The following is an 18,873-nucleotide window of genomic DNA, read 5'->3' as shown; positions in this document are numbered from 1 at the left end:
AACGAGAGTTTTGTTCTGATGATAAAAGTTTGTTTTCTTTTTCTTATTAACTGGTATTGGTTCATTTTTGTGTCTTGAAGTCTGTTGGTCTGACTAGGAGTCAGCTACCACAGACTGCAGCTTGTTTTCTCTTTTATCTCTTTTTTTTCTTCTGTCTTTTTTCAAGCTCTTTTGGGGGAAAAGAGCGTGAGGTGCCCTTGAGGTTTTAGGGAGGAAGTTTCCCAAGTGATCTCTTACCTGGTTTTCTTGGAATATTTGGGTGGTGGCTGCAGATATTCCCCCAAAATCCAGGTATTGGGATTTTGGGGGGAAGTTTTTGTACCAAAGCCTGTAGAGTTAAGGTTTTGGGGTGTTTTTTGCAGGTCCCCACTTCTGCAGTTGTCATGCCAGAGTGGGGATCAGCCTTGACAGGAGCTAATGCCTTTCTTTTATGCCTTCGCTTGGTGGTTTGTTGGCTTTTGAAAAGACAACCTCTCCAATGTCTGATTCTTTGCATGTGGTATATACTGACAAGTCGTTTTCTAAACTTTTTCAGGTTGTCCGTCAGATGATGTGGCTGATGGATCATATTTTTAAGTATACAAACTTTGGGATTGTATCTCTAATCCATGGAGATTTCTTTATAAGACAGGTAAACAATAGATGTATTATGATGCCTTGGCTTATCCTTGTAGTCAATGTTTAAATTTTCTAGATTCAAAATTTCAGTGTGGTCTTCTAGGCTGTATATCTGACCTCTGTAATGGGAAATATAAGGTGAAATCCTTGAGCTGAAATGTGCTTGCTAGAAACCTCATATAAAATATTTTACTTTTTTTAGCAGTTGTATTCTTGACCATTTATATGATGTTCAAGCATCATATAATCTGGGTTTCAACCAGATTTAGGACTCATGCTAGGCTGCTGTACAATTGTACAGTAAATGAGTCTTTACTTCAAAGAGTTTACAATCTAAACTTTACATTGCCACCAGTGTACAATAATATAGCACGGAATCCAGTCTGGAATCTGATAATTTGTAACCATCAATGACTCTTGTTTGTTGTTTGTATTATCCTGAAAGCTAAGAGATAAGTGATTACTAGACTTCATGTATTACTTTTTTGTTTATTAAATGCAGAGCAAGCCATCTGCTAAGAATAAGAAAATGTAGAAAAGTTTTAGTTGTGAAAATTGATCTAATTACAGTTATGCAATAAGAGGAAACTGCATGCCAAATTTGGTGGTTCTAGAGCTTACTGTTCAGGAGGAGTTCTTGAGTAAACAAGCAGACTGATGGACAAACTCTCTCAGACTATGTTTAGACTGCAGGTTTTTTCTGGGATCCTCTGGTATCCCAGGTAACACTCTGCCGCATCCAAGGAATGTGTCTGCCTTCCTGAAAAAAATGTCAGATAAGCAAATGTTTCTTTTGGTATCCCTGTAAACCTTGTTTTATGAGGAAGAAGGGATGTCCCCCCCCTCCCCCCAACATTTGGCCCAGTGTAAACAGGCCAAATGTCAGAAAAGCCTCTTCTGAAAAAAGAATCTGAAAGATACACAAATTGCGGTTCGCAATTTGCGTATCTTATTCCAATAGAGCTGTGGTCTAGACACACCCTCAAATATATAGTAGATGAAGATCTGTAGGTTTTTTTTTCACTGTATCAAAAAATCTATATATTTAAGAGAGTTTGTCTACCTGTGTGTCTGTTCAAGAACGTCTCCTAAACAGTAAGATATAGGACCACCAAATGTGATGTGCAGCTTCCTCTTATCATAACTTAAAGCATGGTAAGGATTTGGGCCAGGAAAATGGGATGTGCCTGGAATGGGATTGTTTCTCATAAAATAAAGGGAGGGTTTTGCAATACAATGACCACTTGGGGCTGCAGGAGATATGGGATGCAAAGCAGGGTTAGTTATACTATACAGTGACCACAAGGGGGCAGTAATGGGCTGGAAGATGGGGACTGGGACAGCTATAACCCTACTGATGCAGCAGCGGGGCAGTGGTTGGAAAAGGGACAGCTATCTACTAAATATCTGAGAGTGTTTTTCTGTTTGTGTCTGTCTGTCCCCCAGCTGGGGGACATGAACCTGTCCCCTGGCTGTACCAGCTGCAGCAGGTATGGAGAGGTACTTCTCACATGGCCCCAAACCGCTGCTTCCTGCGGCTTCCCTTGGCTGCAAACGGCAAGCTGCAGCCAATGGGAGCCACAAGCCTCCATGGTTGCGGAGCTGGTAAGTCGGAGCGGCCCAGTGACAGCTTTCTCAGAATGGATCTGTGTACCAGTTTGAGAAATACTGAATTAAACAATTATTTTTATGTTTCATCAGAAAAAAGTCATGACTCTTCTTCGGATTATGTCCATGTGAGTGCTCCACATAAGGTGATGGGTCGTCCCCGGACCTGTGATGTTAGAGGTTTTTCATAGCAGTTAGCAGTTGGGCCATGCATGTGCAGCAAGCAGCTCATGCTGCTGGTAGTTGAATGCGTCTCATGCAGTCTGACTCTTTTTCTCTCCCTCCCCCTCCCCCCTTTCAGTTCCTCTTCTACTGTCCTTAGTCATGGACGGAGCTCTCCTGTGCTTCAGGCATGTCTCTCATCACAAGAAAAATTTAACTCTTCTGATGACATTTTAACCTTGTTTAGTTACAAATTCCTTCTGTTACATTCTTGCCATTCCAAAGAAAAGAAAAAAAGGTGGAGGGCGGGGGCTTAAAAAGACAAAAAACAGCAAGCATTGCCTATACAAGCTTGCCAACGGTTTAACCAAGAAACCTCCTTCCCCCAAAACACCAGTGTCTCCCAGTATGCTCTGCTCACTGGGGTTTCAGAAGTGCCACAGCTGTAATGACTCTATGCTGGCCTCTGATGGCCACAGCTGATGCATATAATGTCTGGGGGGAGTCACACACTCCACAAAAGTGTGAACGCTCCTGGAGTTTGACTACGAAGGCGAGAGCGTATTGGGAGTTTAGGCTTCACATGACCCTCCTTGAGAGATCTTACAGCCTATGGAGGAGCCTCCACTAAATCAAGCGGCAGAACTTCTGAAGCATAGATCTGCCTCCCCAACACCACGGAGGCATCTCACCAGTCAGATTGCTACCACCCAAGTGGTCCCAAAGAATGACCGGGGAGACATGCCAGGCATCTCCCTAGCTCTGTGGGGCTGAGGTCAGTCACAAATGCCGCTGCTGCAGCACCCAGCCTGAATATGGCATCTGTACGCTCCTCCTCCGCACCGGGGAGAGTGCACCAGCAAACCCTGGCGCCGAAGCAAGTGCCTACATGTGTGACGCTGGCAAAGCAAGCGGAACTGGCTTCCAAACGGCCCTACAAAGCTCTGACACTGCCCCCCAGTGTGGCGGTTTCTATGATGGCTCCCCCTGGGCAAGCTGTTCTCAGCTTGCAGCCAGCCCAGACTGATTAATGAATTGATTGCAAATAGCAAAGACTTCATGGATAGTGCAAGTGAGCAGGGGGATGCTGCTCCCCCTCCTACCCCCCCTTACTCCCATCAGGAGAGCGGGCTCCAGTGCCTTACACATCATACTCATCTCCACAGTATAGGAGAGCTCTGCATTTACATGGGTGCTCTGGGGAGACTGAGTATGAACAGGGGAGTGTGTTCTCTTTGCAGCATTCATCTCCCACCATGTCCCATCAATGTCATTGCTACAAGGTATGCCTGTATCACCTCAGTGGCATCTGAATTGGCATTACCATCTCTATGCTACCTGGCACACTGGGACTATTGGCCACTGCCTAAACACCAGTCTTCTGGTCCATTACCCTCACCAAAAAGACTTCCACCAGCCTCACCATCTCACACCCTGATGGCCGTGCTGGAGTCAGAAGAGGACAAATGCCAGTTGTCAGATGTTTGACAACACTCAGCTCTCATGAGATTCGCCACAAGACAACTTATCTTCCCCCTCCCCCAAGGGGGCTATAGTTCCTGAGGACGAACACACCACAGTAGACCTGAAACAGTTTCAAGATTATTTTTTTAGAGGATAGCTGTTACCTAGGAGATAAAATGTCAAGGAGAAACAACATGGTCTCCTAAAGAATATTCGTCCTTTATGCCAAGGCAGGATTGTGTTGCCCATAGACAAGGCTATCATGCAGGTGTTTGAGGACATCTGGCAGATGCCTGCATCAACCCAACCAATCTGCAAGAAGTTGGTGTGTTGGGGTGTGCCAACCCTGCACTGGTAGTGAAGGAGTTAACCAGGCTTGTTAGGCTGAGAAGGCCCCTCCCCTGCAGCCCTGCTGGGCATGCTCCAGCTGCAGGGTCAGTATAAAGGTCAGTGGAGCAGCTCAGTTGGGGTTGACCACGGAAGGGGAAGGAGCTCCTGCCAGAGCTGAGGAGCAACCATTCCTGTGGAATCTGCCGGAGCCCCAGCCGTCGCAGCCTCCCCCACAGCCACCGTGCCTGCCACAAGCTACCGCCACAGCTGTGGCGCCAACCGTTATGGCGGCAGCCACAGCTGTCCTGGTCACTGACACTATGCCAAGCATAGCCACTGGCTCATTTGCCAGCCCAGATGGGGACAGGGCCAGTCAGCAGGCAGGGATAGAAAGAACCCCGGGGCAGGAAATAACCCGGAGAGCTCGGTGTGCTTTGGTGATGACTCCCTGCCAAACCAGTGGTGGGAGCCACCGGCCACTGATAGTGCCCTGGGCTTGGGGCTTGGTGGAAAGGGAGGGCCTGGGTCTCCCTACCCTCCTACTCTGACACTCCAGAGAGGGGAGCAATACAGACTTGGCCGCTAGGCCACCTTAACCCCCCAGCCAGGGGGCAGTATGGACTAAGGCGCTGGGCCATATTGACCCCCCCCCCTCCCCCAGCCAGGGGGCAGTACAGACTTGGCTGCTGGGCTATATTTCCCCCTCCTATATTTACCCCATGACAGACAGACAAAAAATACTTAGTTTTGCCTAAAAAATTGGATTTCCTTTTCTCCCACCCCCTGCCAGACTCGCTTGTGGTAGATGCGGCAAACCAATGGTTAAAAATCCTTCAGCTTAAATCAAATGGCGGGGACAAAACTCAAAAGGCTAAACCAATTTGGCAAAAGGGTGTACTCTGTCGCTCAGAATAGCAAACTACTCCGTCCTTCTAGCCAATCATGATTTTGACAAGTACTCCAGATTAGCTGCGTTTATGGAACACCTCCCGGATTCCAAAAATCCCATCCTCAGGACAGTCAACCGTGAAAGGCCACACCATTGCCTGCACCACATTGCTCTCGGCAATTGACTTTGCCAACACTGCAGGAAGGGCAACTGCTACAGCTGTGGTAATGAGAACATCATGGCTGCATGCCTCAGGGGTCCCTAAAAAACTCCAAACTATGGTGAAGGATCTCCCCTTTGACAAACATAAACTCTTTGCGACCAGCACCGACAAGATTCTACACAGCAGCAAGAACTCACATACCACTCTGCGTACTGTAGGAATGTACACACCACCAAACAGGCGGAGGCATTACACCCCTTACAGTAGAAATAGGGACACACATTACAACCATCCTCAATATAGACCATATGAATACAATTGCTCCACACAGTGCACCCAGAAGAGGTGCCAGCAGCAGCTACAGTCCTCTGGTGTCCAGGTTCCTAAGCAGCAAATTTGAAACATTGGTCAAGGGTCTGCCTGACCTCCCTGATCATCCAGTGCAACAAAGCCAGAAACATCTATTTGACCACAGGTTATGTCTCTTCCTTCATCACTGGGTCTCAACAATATCCGACCCGTAGTCTTACTTGCACTTTTCCCAAAACCACGTGTCTCTCAAACGCACTATGCTCCATACCCTGGATGTTGGAAGGGCTTTGGATTTTTATATTGACAGAACTCAGGCATTTCGCAAGTCCCCACATCTGTTTGTCTCATTCACAAACTATTCCAAGGGTAGCCCAATTTCCACACAAAGCATATCCAAACTGATATTGGCCTGCATGCTGCAGTGCCATTCCCTTCAAAACAAACCGCTGATAATGACACCAAGAGCACGCTCCACATGGGCCACAGGAACATCCTCAGTAGTGTACTCCTCCAAAGACATTTACTGGGCAGCTACATGATCATCCTACCACACTTTCTCTAGACATTATGCCATCATGCTTCAGTTGATGGCAGATACAACAGTGGCTATAGCAGTGCTATTTTCCACTATTAAGCACTGACTGAGCTCACCAGCCCATAGCGAGTACTACTTTGTAGTCACCTTATGTGGAGCACCCATGGGGACATCACCCGAAGAAGAAAAGGAAATTAGCTTGTGCAGTAATGACTGTTCTTCGAGGTGTATATTCTCATGGGTGCTCCACAGCCCTCCCTTCCTTCCCACTACTTGGGAGTCCAGGTGGTCTGCGATGGGTGAGGAATTGAAGGGGGGAGTCAGGGCCTCATACGAAGTGCTCAACTGCTGTAGTACGAGCCACCTGCTGCACACGCGCAGCTGAACTGCTATGAAAAACCTCTGACTTTGCAGCTCTGGGATGACCTGTCACCTTACATGGAGCACCCACAGGGACACTCATCTTGAAGAACAGCCATTACTGCACAGAGTCAGTAACTTTCTTCTATTATGGTTAGAGTTGATAAAAAGTATAACAATAAAATCGAGTCCCCTATTCAACAGTCATTTTAGTGCAAAGAAAATTTTTACGGTTATAAATCACACAATAATGCAGATTGGTTATGGAAAGAGTAATGGATGTTTTAAGAGTTTCTGATTCAAATTTACTATGTCTGGTAATTATTCAATGAAATAATGTTTGACGTTGAAATCCTACACATTTTAAAGCAGTTCTTTTACTTCCCTTTTGAAAGCGCGCACATAAAAATTCTTTTACATATGTTTAATTTCTTGAACTTTCCTATAAAAGTCATCTATGCAAAATGACTTTGCCCAATCAACTACAGGCCTTACCTCCTAGTTATTAATAATGGAGTGCGAACCAGAGAGAACGCATCTTCACCCCATGATTCCAGGTTGAGTTTGCAGTTGAAATAACATGTAAAGTTGTCAGACTTGCTCAGAGGACCATTAACAGATAATATTCTCGGGGTCCATGTTTATTACATTATACAGAATCAATTTTAATGGTGTAATTGTACGTGAATTATTACACTTAAAAAATAAACTAGTCAGAATGACAGATTTACCTTCACTTCTGAAAACCTCTATTCATTCGTTATGAGTTGAGCATCAGTGGTGCCTTTGGGAAAATTATATTTATGTTGTCATTGATGATTTATTATATAGTGCTCTGAGAAAAGAGTTTATACTTTTTTTTTTAGAATGTTAGGTAATCTGCTTAGATTTTAAGGTTACTTAAGATATCACCAACTTTTCTTTCTCTCTTCCCTCCTTATTTCCTAGGGAAAAGCTCACCGTGACCAGCAGCTTGTGCTCCTAAAGGAGCATCTAGACAAACATTACAGGAGCCGTGACCGGAAGTGGATTGTACTATTTCCAGAGGGAGGCTTTCTTAGGAAAAGGCGGGAAACAAGCCAGGCATTTGCAAAGAAAAACAATTTGCCATTCCTTACGCATATCACCTTGCCAAGACTGGGAGCAACACAAGTTATTCTGAAATCACTTGTAGCTCAGCAAGAAAATGGAACCCCTGCAGGTGGAGATGCGATGGTATCAGGTAGGGATTGTTATGAAATATCAAAATAGCTAATGTTCAACCCTGACTACATAGCTTTAAACGAAACTTCATGGTGGTTTGAGTTAGATCTTTTCCAGCTAGTTCATTATGTGAATATGTGAAATCTTGACATTCTAAATTAGGGTAGATATCAGTTGACAAGAATTTTTTTTTAATTTCTCAGTATGTGCATTCCAATATAGGTGTGCGCGCTCGGCGTGCACGCATCGTCGGAAGATTTTCCCTCAGCAGTACTCTGAGAGCCAGCAGGGAGCCCCCTACAGTGGCGCCGGTATATCAGTGCATATATACCCCTGCTTGCTCCCTCCCAACTCCAGTTCCTTCTGTCGGTCATTGGATCACCCTTTGCTCTCCTTGAGTTGTGCTTTCACTTGCTAATTCTCCATTACTTATCTCTGTACTTCAGTTATGTACCTGTGAACTGTCCTTAAAGGCTCTCTTTGTTGTCTTCTCCACCCGGCTGCAGCGCTTTGCGAGCCTGTAGCAGGCCATGCTCGGCCATTAGGGCTTCAAACCCTGCAAGAAGTGTCGTAAGCCTGTGCCCTGCAGTGACCTGCACTCCTCTTGTCTGAAGTGCTTGGGAGAATCGCACGTAACATCAGTGTGCTGCAAAATCTGCAAGGCCTTCAAGCCCAGGACTAAGCGAGAGTGTGAGTCTTGCCTCCGGGCACTCCTAATGGAGTCAGCTCTACGGCTGGCACCGGGCATAGGCAGCACACTGGCCTCGGTGCAGGACACTTCGATGCATCGCCCTTCCCTGGCACCGCGCAGGGCCCATCGTCGATCCTACTCGCTGGCAGCGCCTAGGAAGAAGCGAATGGACGGGTCGGTCCCCAATCGGGCACACGCCCTCTGCGTGCTCCTCGGTGGGGCACAAGGCGCCTGATAGCCCGCGTCCTGGGCCCTCGAGGTCGCATGCTTATCTTCCCTGGCGGAGAGTCGATAGCTCCCCGGAGGACCTGCCCAACCTGTCCACTAGAGGCGGCTAGGGTGCTCATTGAATCGTCCCTATTGCCTCCCCTCACAGCAACACCGCCTAGATGGCAGAGGGACTCCTGGCACCATTCGCCTTGGGTGCCCCGAGAGCAGCAAGAGGCGAGTAGCCTGGAACTGCAGGCGGCACTGCCCCCGGCACTGGGCTCAGAGATGGCTCCGGCATCGGCACCGGCACCAGTCGAGCCCGGCACCGCGGAACCTATCCCACCCGAGGAGTCGGCACCAGTCATGCCTCCTCCTCCTCCTCCTCCGCCCTGGCACCGCAGCAAACCTGAGGCTATGTCCCGCCATGCTCCACCACAGTCTATGTCGGCACCTCCGTGGTCCGCGTCAGATAACTCTTCCGACTCTGATGCGGTGTCCGCATGGTCGTCCAGGGGCTCCAGGTCGTGCTCTTGGCACTTTTCCTGATCACGGTACCATTCCCAATCACGGTACCACTCCTGGCACTGGTCTTCTTCACAGCAGCAATGGGGGCAGCCGATCTCGGTGCCACTGCTACAAAAAACCTGGTCGCCTCAACAGTCTGGGCAACGGCCTTTCTGGACCCCCTGGGCCTACCACCAGAGCCAGGGCTCTGTGACAACCCGACCACCCTCTTTTGTATCAGGGCTTTGGGCTCCCCCGTCGGCTACACTGCTTGTCCAGTCCCCCACCTCAATATGCTCTCTGCCTCCAGTCCAGTCATCCCTGGGCCCGGGAGAGAGTACTGGCCCGTCAAGTCAACCCGGTCCTCCTCCTTCTCCCTCTGTGACCACCTCTGAGGGCCAAGGACATGGGGATGTCTTCATGGGGGACATTCCAAAGGGGTCATCATCTTCTTCTCCAGACGAAGCGCTGGCTGATGCCCTCTATGGATGCCAGGGCTCACCAGGACCTCTTCCGCTCACTGGCCCAAAACTTGGTGGTCCAAGCGGATAAACTGGTCGAGGACTCTGACCCCACTGTTGACATCCTTCAAGCCGACACCCCCTCTAGAGTGGCACTGCCTATAAATAAGACCATTGCCAAAATCTCATTCACCCTCTGGCAAACGCCGGCCTCTATCCCACCCACTGATAAGAGGGCTGAGCATAGATAGTTTGTGCTCCTGGAGGGTAACGAGCACCTGGTCCCGACTCCATGGTGGTTCAGGTGGTCAACCAGAGGGAGAGGCAAGGGCAACTGGCAGCCACCCCCAAGAGCAAAGACACCATAAAGGCTGATCTACTGGGGAGAAAGGTTTATGCGTCCGGAGGAATCCAGTACCGGATTGCTAACCAGCAGGTCGTCCTCTCCTGGTATGTCTACAACATCTGGGTGTCGATGACCAAGTTTGCCAACCTGCTCCCCTGGGAGTCCTGGGCAGCGTTTAAAACCCTGCAGGAAGAGGGCCGGACCATCTCTCGGGCGGCCTTACAAGCAGCGCTCGACATGGCCAACGCCGCCTCCAGGGTCATGGCTACGGGGGTCGTACTGCGCCACAGCTCCTGGTTGCAGGGTTCCAGAGTGCCCCCCGAGGTTCAGAACACCCCCCCCCCTCCCCGGACCTGCTTTTGGAGGGTACCTCACTCTTCTCAGAGCAAACGGATTAGCGCCTTCATGGGCTCAAAAACATGAGGGCCATGCTCAAGTCATTGGGTCTGCACACCCCAGCTACGCAAAGGCGTTCCTTCGTGGGTAGGAGTGCCACTAGGATGCCTTCCCAAGGCCCACGGCCTGACTTCACACGCCGCCGGGGCAGAGGGAATAACGGCAGAAACAACCGCCATCATTCTCGCCCACCCTCTAACTCCAACCAGGGGCCTGCCAACAAGCCCCCTGGACTCCATCAGGGGTTTTGATGGGACCCTTGAGGGCCCTGTACTAGTCTTTCCTTTCCCCTTCAGGGACCGCCTATTCCGCTTTACCCGGACCTGGAGGTCAATTACATCAGACCATTGGGTCCTGGAAATAGTGGAGTTGGGCTAGTCCATCTCCTTCTTATCGCCCCCTCCTCTCAACCCCCCCACCCCGTCCCTTTTCAGGGACCCCTCTCACGGGTCCCTATTGCAGGAGGAAGTGACCCCCCACCTCGAACTGGGGGTCGTGAAACCCGTCCCCCTTCAACATTGGGGCAGGGGTTTCTATTCCCTGTACTTCCTGGTCCCAAAAGCAAATGGGGGCCTTCAGAGCTCTGAGGACTAGGATTGGGCGAACTGCTTCATCGTGAAGAGAAAGTTCAAGATGGTTACCCTGGCAGCTATTATTCCTTCCCTAGTGCCCGGAGACTGGTACGCCGCCTTCAGTCTAAAAGACGCTTAGTCCTATATCTCGATTGCCCCCTCCCACCTCAGGTTCCTACGCATTACCAATTTATGGCCCTCCCTTTTGGCATATCTACGGCCCCTCGGGTCTTGACCAAATATATGGCAGTGGTGGCCGCAGAACTCAGGAGATGGTGTATCCGGGTGTTCCCTAGCTCCTCCGAGGGGAGTCAGATGCCTAGGTGAGGGATCACATGGTCGTGATCTGTGGCCTCTTCCTAGAACTAGGTCTACTGTTGAACTTGGACAAGTCCACCCTACTTCCCACCCAAACCATAGAGTTTGTGGGCGCCGCCCTGGACTCCCCATCCCAGAGGACTTCCTTACCCAACTCCCGCTTCCTCATTCTGAGAGAGGAGGTCGAGTTGCTGCAGAAGTTTCCGATGACTACCGCTCGGATGTGCATGCGCCTGCTCGGCCTCATGTGCGCCTGCTCGGTCTCATGGCCACCTGCACTTATATAGTGCAACACGCCAGGCTGTGCATGCGCCCCCTCCAGATGTGGCTGGCAAGCGCACACAGACCCAACTGCCCACTCTAGGGCAGAGTAGTGACTGTCCCCCCGAGTGTTCTCCACACATTAGGGTGGTGGACTCGCCGAGAAGGTTGTATACTCCGGGGTCCCAAACTCCAGGCCAATCCCGTCACTCCAGCTCGTAATGGACACATCGGATACGGGTTGGGGAGCCCACGTCGGGACTTGCACACCCAAGGTATGTGGTCCATGCACAAAGTCTCCCTGCATATCAATATCAGGGAACTCAGGGCAGTCCAGCTCACCTGTGCGGTTTTCCTTCCTTACTTGAGGGGCAAGTCGATCCTCATTTTGTCGGACAACACGACAGTTTTAGCTTATATAAACAGTGTGGGATCCGCTCCCCCCACCTATGCTCTGAGGCACTTCACCTCTGGGAGCTCTGTGTAGGGGAGGATATCCACCCGACAGCTTTGTACCTCCTGGGCTTCCAGAACGTCCTGGCAGACAGACTGAGCAGGTTGTTCACAAGTGGTCCCTGCGGTGGGACATAGCCCAATCCGTTTTCCATGCGTGGGGGTTTTCCCACCCGAACCTGTTTGCCACAGCCCAGAATGCCAAGTGTCCCCGTTATTGCTCCCTCTTGGGACAGGGTTCCCTAGGGGATGCTCTCTTTATTCATTGGCTGTGGGGCCTGCTATACGCATTCCTTCTGTTTTCTCTGGTCAACAGGGTCTTGCTGAAGGTAAGGGAATTCAGATCCCTTCTTATTCTAATCACCCCAGCATGGCTGCGACAGCACTGGTACTCGACCCTCCTCAGCCTCTCGTGTGTGAGAGGCCCGTGGCCCTCCCATTAGTTCCGGGTCTTATATCAGAGGACTTGGGCAGGCTGCACCACCCGGACCTGCGTTCCCTCCACCTGACCGCATGGAAGCTCCGTGGCTAATGGCTCAGGAGTTCCAGTGCTCTCAACGGGTTCAGGAAGTCCTGCTTGGCAGCAGGAAGCCATTCACTAGATTCACTTACTTAGCTAAATGGAAACACTTCTGTTCCTGGGCGTCCCAACAGGGGGTGCACCCAAGATCGGTACCGGTCCCCAGGATCCTGGACTATTTACAAGACCTTAGGCTCCAGCACCTGTCCTCCTCATCCATTAAGGTCCACCTGGCAGCCATATCGGCTTTCCACTCAGGGGAGGGGAGAAAAACGCTATTTGCTAACCCGATGGTGAACAGATTCTTGAAAGGCCTGGATAGACTCTATCCACACATACGGGCCCCTACTCCTCAGTGGGACCTAAACCTGGTCCTCTCTAAGCTTATGGGACCCCTCTTTGAGCTAATGGCTACCTGTTCGCTCCTTTACCTGTCATATAAGGTTTCTCTGCGGGTAGCAATCTCATCCACGAGGCGGGTATCCGAGCTTAGGGCACTCACGTGTGATTTCCCATTACACAGTATTTTTTAAGGATAAAGTCAGACTCCGCCCCATCCAGCTTTTCTGCCGAAGGTGGTCGCCTCTTTTCACACTTCTCAAGATATTTTTCTCCTGGTTTTCTTCTCTAAACCGCACACATCTGGGAAAGAATAGGTCCTGCACACATTAGATGTTCAGAGGGCATTAGCCTTTTATTTAGACAGGACTAAACCATTCCGCAAGTCACAGCAGCTTTTTATAGCCATTGCGGAACATATGAAGGGCCAGCCCATATCCATTCAGAGGATTGCTTCATGGATTACTGCTTGCATTAGAGAGTGTTACTCGTTAGCAGGTGCACCAGCCCCGCCCCTCGGCGCACTTCACAAGGGCGATGGCGGTGTCCACCGCCTTCGCTGCCCAGGTCCCCATCTCGGACATCTGCAGAGCTGCCACATGGTTTTCGTTCCACATGTTTGCTAACCACTATGCCCTTCCGCAGCAGGCTAGAGAGGACGCCGCCCTAGATAGCTCGGGCAAATTCTTCTTCCGACCCCCTGCCTAGTTAGATTCTGCTTTGGAATCACCTATATTGGAATGCACATGAGCAATCACTCGAAAGACTGGTTACTTACCTCGTAACTGTGATTCTTCGAGATGTGTTGCTCATGTCCATTCCAAATCCCCACCCGTCCCTGTTCTCTGCTGGTTCTGTACTGGTAAGAAGGAACTGGAGTGGGGAGGGAGCCAGCAGGGGTATATATGCACTGATATACCGACACCACTGTAGGGGGCTCCCTGCTGGCTCTAAAGGTACTGCTGAGGGAAAATCTTCCGACGACAAAGAATCTCAGTTACGAGGTAAGTAACCGTTCTTTCTCCACTTCCTCTTCTGTTTAGATTCTTTTACATGCAACATAGTAGTGTTTGAATGCCCAGCCTGATGTATGAGATTCACTCCACTAATTCTCTACTCCTAGATGCAAGTAGATAGTCTGTTGGTTTGGGAGTCTGTTGGTTTGGGATACATGGGCTAGGGCAGCGTTTCCCAAACTATGGGCTGCAGCCCGGTGGAAAAAATACCGGGCCTCAGCATGGCTGCCAGGGTGTTCCAGGCTCCTGGACTGCCCGTGCAGTGCCGGGTTCCCCAAGCCCTCAGCCAGGCTGGGTGGATGCAGCCGTATGTTTCAGGCTTCCGGCAGAGGCATAGTGAGGGTTATCAGGTGAGCTCTTATTGCTGGCTGTGGCGGGGGGAGGAGCGGGGGTTGGATATGGGCTGCAGGGAAGCAGAGACGGGTGAGTGGAGCTGCCCGGTGGAGATAGGGAGGGGAACCGGTCGGCAGAAGCAGGGCTGGCTGGGGGAACTGGCTGGCAGAAGCAGGGCTGGCCGGGGCAGGAGCAGTGGGGCTGGCCAGGGGAGATCGCGGGCTGGGGGGGAGGGGGGGCAAAACCGGCTGGCGTGGGCAGTGAGGATAGCTGGGAGAGATTGCGGGGCTGGATGGGGAACCAGCTGGCGGGAGCAGGGCTGGCGGGGCAGCAGGGCTTGCCAGGAGAGATCGAGAGAGGATCGGCTGGCAGGGACAGCGGGGCTGGCCCGGGGTGGGGGTGGGGGCAAGAATCGGCCAGCGGGGAGCGGGATAGTTCAGAGCGCACGCAGATCCTGAATAAAAATTTAAAAGCCGTGCCTTTTAAATATCCCCACTGTTGACAGTGAGGTTTAAAGGCACTATAGTGTGTCAGAATGGGGAGAACCTGATGCATTCATCATCCGGAATGAGAATATGGATAAAAAAATTCCAAAGATGGTGTCAGCTTTCTGAAAATAAGAGCCCCTTTTCAATACATGATGTAGTGGTGCGGGGGTTTATTGGACTACAGTCCATTTTTCCAATCCAAATTCCCTTAAATTGCTGGTAAGAACGTTGTGGGTGGCCGTATCAAAAGCTTTGCTAAAGCTGGCCCTGGGGGCTTTGGGAGGACCAAAAACAATGTATTTGCATATTTGTAATTTTCTTAATGAATATGCAGATATGCAAATGAATGTTACTGGTCCTTTGAAAGCTTGTGAATGGATTTACTGGTCCCCGTGTCAAAAAGTTTGGGAACCCCTGGGCTAGGGGATTCATAGATAACTACACAGCATCTTTGGTATCTTGAATGCAGGTGGCTAATTTAAAATATTTTAAAGTAGGATGTCTGCCAGGGGCTTTAACAATTGAAAAACCAAGTTGCAGCAGCTCAGACACTCCCTGTTCATGATGAAGTCCGCTTAATATAGTGATTAGGAGATGAATGATAATTGGGAATTTTCTTTATAGTAGTCATTCTTTTGAATTGCCAGGCCCCAGGGCAGTTCCCCTCCTCCCCTTATCACTTCCCACCCCGTTTGTGGGCCTGAATAAGTTTTATGTTTAACTAAAGTTAACTTAATTTAAGCTGTTTTCCCCCCAGCACGGTCTCCATGGAGGGTAGGGGAGGCAGTGGCACAGCAGGAAATGGCGGGGGAACTGGTTCCCACTGCCACTGCTTCTGCTTTTGAAATGTACAAGAGCATTCAGGGTTCAGCCTTAAAATCCAGTTCCCCCCAGCACTGTCTTAAGGGCGCGGCATGCGCCCCTTCCTTCTCCCCCTCGCTGAAGGGGTCCCAGTGGGGAGCTGCCTTCTCCCTCCCCCCACCATGGACTGGGACTGTTGCTACCAAGCAGCCCATGTTCATGGGGGGAGGGATAGCTCATTGTTTTGAGTATTGACTTGCTAAACCCAGTGTTATGAGTTGAATCCTTGAAGGAGCCATTTAGGGATCTGGGGTAAAGCTATCAGGGATGGTAGGTAGTTGGTCCTGCCATGAGGGCAGGGGACTGGACTCAATCTCTCAAGGTCCCTTCCAGTTCTATGAGATAGGTATATCTCAATATATTATTAGGGGCTGCTGGACTTGGTGCTAGCTGAGACCGAGCAGTCCTATCACACACTGATCGCTGCACCTCTGCATTTTAAGTGTACTAAATGTCTTGAGGCAACATACTTTCTCTGTTGTCAAGGAAGACCTGTATTGCTGCCCTGGTAACTAAGCAAATGTCAGGTTTGTTGTTTTTAAACTGCATGTGCATTTTCAAATGTTGCTATGTCATCATGCACGGATACCAGCCTGAAGTAAAGGAAAGTAGGCGTTACTTCATGTAAGGAAAGAAGAGAGATTTCTTATCTGGCAAAGATCAAATAAAAAGAAGTGGTCAAGGAATTGTATCATAATTAACACCTACATAGTATCTCCTGAATTTGTCACAGCTTGTCATGTTTTGTAATGAAGAATCTCTCTGATAAATGGGGTCTAGTAAATACTGTCCAGATCTGAAATAAAGGCAAATGACGGCAAAACATGGGAAATCTCTACCCATGGTTTATAGTAAAATGTATCAGACTGCAAAGTCTGTATGGTAATTGAATTTTTTTTTTCAAATGCTTACTCTGCATTTATATTTGGATAGTCACAGCTAGACTTGGAAGGACCCCATTAAGAGGAATAAATGAAGCTCATCTACCTGACAATAATATTGCTCAGGTGTGTCCAACTCAAGATTCCATAAGAGCCTGATTTTAAACTGACTGAAGTCAGTGGGTGCCATTACACTGAGTGATTGCAGTTACTTTTGGATGAGACTCTAAGATAGAAGTGGCGTTGTTAACATCATTGTAATATATTATAGGAACTGGTATGTGGAGAGTTAGAGATGCTCAAAAATCTTAAAGCTACCAAAGTCCCTGGCCAATCTTGGCCTGAAATCATAGATCCAAGAGTGGTAATCTAATGAAATACTTATCCGGGAACAAAAATTATAGGAAAGCAATTTTCATAATGGAAAAAAGTTTTAAACACGGTATATGTTCCTATTCAGTAAAATAATCTCTAACATTAAATGGACTAATGATAGATGTAAATAATTGTGTGATTATACTTTGAATCAGATATGCATGCTAGAAATCTCATTTTAACATTTTGTATTTTGAGGGGTGGGTTTCGTGATGGAGTGAAGCACAGTCTAGTAATTCAGATACTGAATCCACAAGGTAGTCTCCATTTTTAAGGAATTAATGGATTTATTAGCAGAAATGAATCATTAATTACCCTGAGCATTTGGGATATTTATGTAGTCTCTTAAAATTTGGCTAGTTAGTTATCTGTTTTCAATACTTTTCGATCACCCCTTATTTAGAAGTATAGTAATTCCCATACAGGATCAGACCAGCAATCTGTCTACTCAGAGGGTATTGTCATATAAGAAGCCATATGTGGGGCCTGCAGCCCAGAGGGCTGGAATGAAAGCTTCCATCCTTGGAGTACACGTGAAGTGAGGTGTGTGCTGATTACACACAATATTGACTGTGGGAGCCACGTGCGCCCTTTTCATCCAATCAAAGCACTTTTAAGGTTCAGTGGCCTCACCCTGCAAATTCTAGGTAAGCAAGTACAATTAGCAAAACTACCCTATCTGGGAGACGAAATTGGTTATGATAATCTTGCAACCCACTGAGATGGAGGGCCACTCATATGGCCCATTCACTAGCCTTGGTTGTCCATCACTGTCCTATAGCATTTATACAGCAGTTACAGGTGCTGCTTCATGGGACAACGATGCCAGTCAAGTACCCCTGCTGGAAGATGTAGAGAAGCACAATTTGAAGTTGCTGATGAGTCATATATTACCTTAACACACTTGAGTGCAGTTTCTAGGCCCAGAAAACAAGCACTGCCTGGTGAGACCATATTGTTATGTTGCTATGGCATAAGAGGCTGCAGAACTTGTGAATGCTTAAGGCCAATTTCCACAAACTGTGTGGTGGTAGCTTTCCTCAGTCCTGAAGTGCAGCGGTACTAAAATGAGAGCTCCCGCAACAATGGAGAAGCAAATGGCTATAGTTCTGTGGAAGCTTGCAATGCCAGACTGCTACCAGTCCGTGGGGCATCGATTTGGAGTGGGTAAGTCTATCATGGGATCTGTTGTGACCCAAGTTTGCAGGGCCGACTTCTGCTAAGAAGGGTAGTGACTCTGGCAGGACATAGTGAATGACTGTGCCATGATGGGGTTCCTTACCTGCAATGGGGCAATAAGAACATAAGAATGGCCGTACTGGGTCAGACCAAGGTCCATCTAGCCCAGTAGCCTGTCTGCTGACAGTGGCCAGCACCAGTGCCCCAGAGGGGGTGGACCGAAGACAATGATCAAGCGATTTGTCTCCTGCCATCCTTCTCCAGCCTCTGACAAACAGAGGCCAGGGACACCTAACCTCCATGAAATTATCTAACTTCTCTTTAAACTCTGTTATAGTCCTAGCCTTCACAACCTCCTCTGGCAAGGAGTTCCACAGGTTGACTATGCACTGTGTGAAGTTTTATTAGTTTTAAATCTGCTACCCACTAATTTCATTTGGTGTCCTCTAGTTCTTCTATTTAGGGAACTAATAAATAACTTTTCTTTATTCAGCCTCTCCACACCACTCATGATTTTATATACCTCTATCATATCCCCCCTCAGTCTCCTCTTTTCTAAACTGAAAAGTCCCAGTCACTTTAACCTCTCTTCATATGGGACCTGTTCCAAACCCCTAATCATTTTAGTTGCCCTTTTCTGAACCCTTTCCAAGGCCAAAATATCTTTTTTGAGGTGGAAGACCATATCTGTACAAAGTACTCAAGATGTAGGTGTACCATACTTTTATACAGGGGCAGTAAGATATTCTGTGTCTTATTTTCTATCCCTTTCTTAAAAATTCCTAACATCCTATTTGCCTTTTTGACCGCCGCTGCAGTGTGGAAGTTTTCAGAGAACTATCCACGATAACTCCAAGATCTTTACTGATTTGTTGTAGCCAAATTAGCCCCCATCATACTGTACGTATAGTTGGGGTTATTTTTTCCCAACGTGCATTACTTTACACTTATCCACATTAAATTTCATTTGCCATTTTATTGCCCAGTCACTCAGTTTGGGGAGATCTTTTTGAAGTTCTTCACAG

General features: G+C 48.7%; 1 protein-coding gene across 9 annotated transcripts in view; it reads left to right on the top strand.

Moving 5' to 3' along the window:
• Positions 1-18,873, top strand: part of LPGAT1 (lysophosphatidylglycerol acyltransferase 1) — a 249,199-nt gene that overhangs the window by 83,239 nt on the left and 147,087 nt on the right. For 7 of the 9 annotated variants that reach the window (XM_075925141.2, XM_075925145.2, XM_075925138.2 and 4 more), the window contains 2 exons: positions 536-631; positions 7,390-7,663. In XM_075925141.2, the coding sequence (XP_075781256.2) occupies positions 536-631; positions 7,390-7,663 (370 nt within the window). Of the gene's footprint in view, positions 1-535; positions 632-718; positions 2,224-7,389; positions 7,664-18,873 lie in introns of those variants that run through there. The other 2 variants (XM_075925140.2, XM_075925139.2) reach the window with 2 other exon arrangements.

Source organism: Pelodiscus sinensis, chromosome 3 (assembly GCF_052426305.1).
Source record: "Pelodiscus sinensis isolate ZL-2025 chromosome 3, ASM5242630v1, whole genome shotgun sequence".
NCBI classification, from domain to species: domain Eukaryota; kingdom Metazoa; phylum Chordata; order Testudines; family Trionychidae; genus Pelodiscus; species Pelodiscus sinensis.
Note: the sequence above shows the minus strand (reverse complement) of the source record. Positions and strands in the feature narration are given on the sequence as shown.